Source organism: Corythoichthys intestinalis, chromosome 2, assembly GCF_030265065.1.
Source record: "Corythoichthys intestinalis isolate RoL2023-P3 chromosome 2, ASM3026506v1, whole genome shotgun sequence".
Taxonomy (NCBI): domain Eukaryota; kingdom Metazoa; phylum Chordata; class Actinopteri; order Syngnathiformes; family Syngnathidae; genus Corythoichthys; species Corythoichthys intestinalis.
In genome coordinates this window covers 4,028,411-4,034,410 of record NC_080396.1, presented here as the reverse complement: position 1 = coordinate 4,034,410, position 6,000 = coordinate 4,028,411, and the positions used below count along the sequence as shown (strand labels likewise).

The 6,000-nt window shown below is 42.6% G+C and overlaps 1 protein-coding gene across 2 annotated transcripts in view; it reads right to left on the bottom strand.

Annotated features, from left to right (window-relative positions):
• Window positions 1-824: 824 nt before the first annotated feature.
• Window positions 825-6,000, bottom strand: part of LOC130930338 (gamma-aminobutyric acid receptor subunit gamma-3-like) — a 271,640-nt gene continuing 266,464 nt past the window's right edge. The window contains exon 9 of one of the 2 annotated variants that reach the window (XM_057858234.1): window positions 825-5,513. In XM_057858234.1, the coding sequence (XP_057714217.1) occupies window positions 5,229-5,513 (285 nt within the window). In that variant the 3' untranslated portion in view covers window positions 825-5,228. The remainder of the gene's footprint in view (window positions 5,514-6,000) is intronic. The other variant, XM_057858229.1, reaches the window with a different exon arrangement.

Below are 6,000 nucleotides of genomic sequence, written 5' to 3'. Positions count from 1 at the left end.
ATTGGTTGACTACAATTCCGAGCTAACGGTGTTTAATTAATTGAAGTTGATTTCAACAAATTCCGTGCAGGTTGTCAGTTATTTGTGAAGTACAGGGCTCCGAAGTAGCTAAGCTAGCGCGGGTCAATGGTGCACGCTTAGCATGCCAATAAAAAAACAATATTAACAGATCTAACATAGTGAAATAAATTCAAAATGCAGATCATTATTCGAAATACCTATGCGGCCAAAACAATGTTACGCAAAACTGCGTTAATTCATTTTATTCTGCAGGACTATTTTTTTTTTTAGACGCGTATTTCGACCACAATAGAGAGGAGTGCTTCGGACACTCGTGCTCAGTCTGCTGGGGAGTGCTTTTCGGTCCCACAAAAGAAGATCAGCAGTGAAAAAAAAACGATGTGATATCACTCCACTCTGCTTGCCTATGCAGCCTGTTCTCTGCAGAGCTGCTGGATTACAAATGTTGCTGTTCATACTACAATTATTGACATGCCATGTTGAGTTTGAATAACTTTATCTTGAAAACATAGCCAACACTATTGATTGCATGGGTCATCGGTGATTCTCATGCGTGCATATGTTTTTTTTTATTGGTATGCTAAGCAGGAACCATTAAATCACGCTATCTTAGCCACTCTGGAGCGCTGAACCTAACAAACTGCAAGATATTTGTTTAAATCAACTCCCCTAACCACAAATAAACCCCTGCTGACGTGAAGATTAAGCTTTTTTGTCAAAAATTCTGAACTTCCCCTTCAAATTCATATATAGGGAAGTCAATTACATTTCGGCCACCAGGGCGACACTGCTCTCCCTGCGCCCCTCAAACTCCACCTATATTTGAACCCAAGCCTGCCATTGACGGCAATAGAGGTCAAATCCATTCCTAAATAAAAACAAACCGACAAAAAAAAAAAAAAGCCTACTTAGGCATGGAGAATTAGTTGTTTTTTTTTAAACTGATTTAATGGTCCCTTGGAACAACAACAACAAAATTAAAAAAAAAAAAAAATCCAAAATAATTTTTCATCAATTTCATCATATTTAGATGATACATCCGTTTTTTTTCAGGGGAAAAAAATATCACATTGCTCAAAATTCATGTATCAAATATGTCTGATTAAAATATGGTGTTCAAACGACCTAAATAAAGTCTAGCTGACTTAAAATATTGACATATTAACAACAACTGTTTTAGTTTTCCATCAAAACTCATTGACTCAAAATCTCACCTTTTACCCCGAAATATATATATTTTTTACAGTGTATCATTTTGTAATGATGAACCCACTGGCTGTCATTGACGGCGATAGACATCCGATCAGGGGCGGAACTGTGCTGAGGGTGCGACTGCACCTTTGTGGGCGTGGTTGGGGAGCGGCGGGTCAAACAGAAAGGTAATATACTGTGCAGAGCTGGAATATACGGAGCTCCTGAAGGGACATCGATAGAAATAAAACAATTTTAAGCAATCTGGTGTGCACCTGAAACTATCTGGTAAAACATTAGCATTATATAGCATTTAAGCAAGCAGACTTTTGCTTTGCAAGTTAGCCAAATGTTGGAAACATTAGCATGATACAGCAAAAGCTAGCAGTCTCTGTGCCCCTCGCCCAGATCAGGACTCGCACCTGTGCTGCACGACGCGTCCAGCACGGCAGGCGAGCACGCTGACCACTAAGCCAAAAGCCAGGCTAGCAGCTTTAGCTGCCAGCGCACCCTCTTGAAGGCATTGAGAGGGAGGTTTCTATGCACGGCTCACAAAGGACAGGCGTGCACCTGTTACGCTCACCCCCCCCGAAATCTTCACTGCTGATCCGGGTCACGGCACCAATGTAACCGGTCTGCATTAGAGCCGCACCGCGATCCATCCTCGTCGTCCAGGTCAGGACTCTCATCCGCACTGCACGACGCGTCCAACACGGCAGACATAAACATTAGCATTATATAACATTTAAGATAGTGGACTTTTGCTATGCAAATTAGCCAATTGTTGTAAACATTACCATTATAAAGCATTTACGCTAGCGGACTCTAGCTATGCAAGTTAGCCAATTGTTGTAAACATTAGCATTATATAGCATTTACGCTCACAGACTTTTGCTATGCAAGTTAACCAAATATTGTAAATGTAACCAGTCTGCATGGAGCCACCCGACGCGAACAGTCCCCCTCGTCCAGGTCAGGACTCGCACCCGCACCGCACGACACGTCCAGCATGGCAGGCATAAATACTAGCATTATATAGCATTTAACATAGCGGACTTTTGCTCTGCAAGTTAGCCAATTGTTGTAAACATTAGCATTATAAAGCATTTACGGTAGCGGACTCTAGCTATGCAAGTTAGTCATTTGTTGTAAACATTAGCATTATATAGCATTTACGCTAGCAGACTTTGCAAGTTAACCAATTGTTGTAAACATTAGCATTATAAAGTATTTACGCTAGCGGACTGTAGCTATGCAAGATAGCCAACTGTTGTAAACATTAGCATTATATAGCATTTACGCTAGCAGACTTTTGCGATGAAGGTTAGCCAATTGTTGTAAATATTAGCATTATGTAGCATTTACGCTAGCAGACTTTTGCTCTGCAAGTTAGCCAATTGTTGTAAACATTACCATTATAAAGCATTTACGCTAGCGGACTCTAGCTATGCAAGTTAGCCAATTGTTGTAAACATTAGCATTATATAGCATTTACGCTAGCAGACTTTTGCTATGAAAGTTAGCCAATTGTTGTAAACATCAGCATTATATAGCATTTAAGCTAGCAGACTTTTGCTATGCAAGTTAGCCAATTGTTGTAAACATTACCATTATAAAGCATTTACGCTAGCGGACTCTAGCTATGCAAGTTAGCCAATTGTTGTAAACATTAGCATTATATAGCATTTACGCTAGCAGACTTTTGCTATGAAAGTTAGCCAATTGTTGTAAACATCAGCATTATATAGCATTTAAGCTAGCAGACTTTTGCTATGCAAGTTAGCCAATTGTTGTAAATGTACCCAGTCTGCAATCGGTCCAGGTCAGGACTCGCACTAAGCTAAAAGAAGAGGCTAGCAGCTTTATCTGCCAGCGCACCCTCTTGAAGGTATTGGGAGGGAGGTTTCTATACACTCACAACGGACACGGGTGCACCCGTTACACTCTTACCCCCGGAATCTTCACTGCCGATCCGGGTCACGGCATCAATGTAACAGGTCTGCATGGAGTAGGTTTGCCACCTTTCAGAAATAAGAAATACGGGACGCCCCCCTCGTGCCCAAAGCTGTACAGGCAGGGAAAGAAAGGGACATCCCAAAAACTCCTAAAATGCATAGAAATGTATCTATTCATTTATATTCCGTATTAGTTCAATACGGAAGGCAACATTTAATTCCCAATTTCGGATTGTTCCTTATTTTAAGGGACAGGTGGCAACCCTAGCATGGAGCCAGGCCAGGCAACGCGATCTGTCCCCCTTGTCGAGGTCAGGACTCGCACCCGCACCGCGTCCAGCACGGCAGACATAAACATTAGGATTATATGGCATTTTAACTAGCAGACTTTTGCTATGCAAGTTAGCCAATTGTTGTAAACATTAGCATTATATATCATTTAGGGTACCGGACCTTTGCTGAGAAAGTTAGACAATTGTTGGAAACAGTAGCATTATATAGCATTTAAGCTAGCACACTTTTGCTATGCAAGTTAGCCAATTGTTGTAAATATAACCAGTCTGCATGGAGCTGTGCCGTGCTCCACCATCCGTCCCCCTTGTCCAGGTCAGGGTTAGGGTTAGGGAGATTTCTATGCAGCGCTCACAACGGACACGCGTGCACCAGTTACACTCAACTCCGCGAAACCTTCACTGCCGATCCGGGTCACGGCACCAATGTAACCGGTCTGCATGGAGCCACACTGCACGACATGATCTGTTCCCCTCGTCCAGATCAGGACTCTTACCCGCACCGCACGACGCGTACAGCACGGCAGACATAAACACTAGCATTATATAGCATTTAACATAGCGGACTTTTGCTCTGCAAGTTAGCCAATTGTTGTAAACATTAGCATTATAAAGCATTTACGGTAGCGGACTCTAGCTATGCAAGTTAGTCATTTGTTGTAAATGTACCCAGTCTACATGGAGTCACACCCTCTTCTGACCATTCATTCTTCCAGGATGCTGGTGCAGGTAGTAGAGAGCATGTAAGCCCCTTCGTCCCTGTTGATGGTCCTTGGGCCCCGCCTGCGGATCTCAATGGCCTCCCTGATCCAGTGCCGTTTGTTTTCTTTGCTGCGGATGTCTCTGGCCTTTTGTTTGGCCTTGGTTTTCCCTTTTGCAGTGATCGGTGATGGCTGACTTGTGATGTTCTTGTTGTGCTTTTTCATTTATTGCCCTGGTTTGTTTGAGATTAGCAAGCAGGGCCCGAGGACCATCAAAAGGTACGAGGGGGCTTACAAGCTTTCTACTACCTGGACAAGCATCCTGGAAGAGTGCCTTCATCCATCAGCTGATAAAGACGCGTCACACCAACACGAGTGACTCTCTAATGAAGGCGGAAGGAGTCGCCACAAAACATGTCAGGTAATTAAATAACCTAAAACAATTGTCTGTGAGAAAAGTAAAATTCAACTAATCTATGAGTGTAGACAAAATGAACTCAATACAACTAATTTGCATAGTAAAAGTCTGCTAGCTTAAATGCTATATAATGCTAATGTTTACCAGATAGTTTGTGGTATGTACCTGATTGCTTAAATTTGTTATTTCTGTCGATGTCCTTATCGGGGCCCATAAATAATTGTCCACTCGCACCCCCTCTGTTGGCCTGTCCACTCGTGGGGTTCACATTTGTTCCGCCAATTTGTTGGAACTAGTTTGACTGTCGACAGTCGAAAAGGATTTGACAGCTATCGCCGTCAATGACATCTAATGATTAAAAAACTTTATTTAGACATTAAAAAACAGTTTTGGGGAGTTACAACTTACTACGAAAAGACTACAAAAATGTTTGGTGAGCGTCCTACCATTTCCTGTAGTGACAACCATCAAGGAGTAAAAGTTCATGCGGCGGCGTGTGGGATAAGCTAATAAAGAGAACACTGCGTACGGCGTTGGTCTCCTGCACCCTTTCTAAAGAAGGCACTATGGGTGCTTTGCCACCTCGTGGGTCAAAAAACCGCGTGGTCTCCTGGTCCATTTGGGATGACGGACAAATCCAAACACTCCGAGACTAAAGGTAGAGGTAGCTGACCCAGTAAACAATGTTGAAGAGCAAGAAAGATGTGGGGAAAAAGACCCGAGAGTAGGAATCCAGCTCGCGGATGTTGACGTGGACGCGTCCTTTCCTCCAGCCGCCTTCTTTACATTCCTCGTAACAGCAGAAGAAACTCTTGCAATCTTTCCCATCCAGGCACTGGTCCAGACAGTCTTCGTTATAGTCCTGCCAGAAGAGAGCGTTGCCTGTGGGCATCACGCGCTGATGGGGTGGCCTCCCCGTGCCGAAAGATGAATACGTCTGAAAACCGAGGAAAGACATGGGTCAATTTTTCAGAAGTTGGTATTCTTGGTATAGAGTTGGTATTTGGTATAGAGTATTCGGATGTCACGGTTCTGCGTGACGTGGTGTGTTCTGTAAGCAATAATGTGTACAGAGTAGGGTTGTTCCGATCATGTTTTTTTGCTCCCGATCCGATCCTGATCATTTTAGTTTGAGTTTCTGCCGATCCCGATATTTCCCGATCCGATTGCTTTTTTTTGGCTCCCGATTCAATTCCAATCATTCCCGATAATTTTTCCATTTTGGCAAGCCATTAAGAAAAAAATGAATAAAACTCGGATGAATGTATACATTCAACATACAGTACATAAGTACTGTATTGGTTTATTATGACAACAAATCCTCAAGATGGCATTTACATTATTAACATTTTTTCTGTGAGAGGGATCCACGGATAGAAAGACTTGTGACTTTGTATATTGTGACTAAATATTGTCATCTAGTG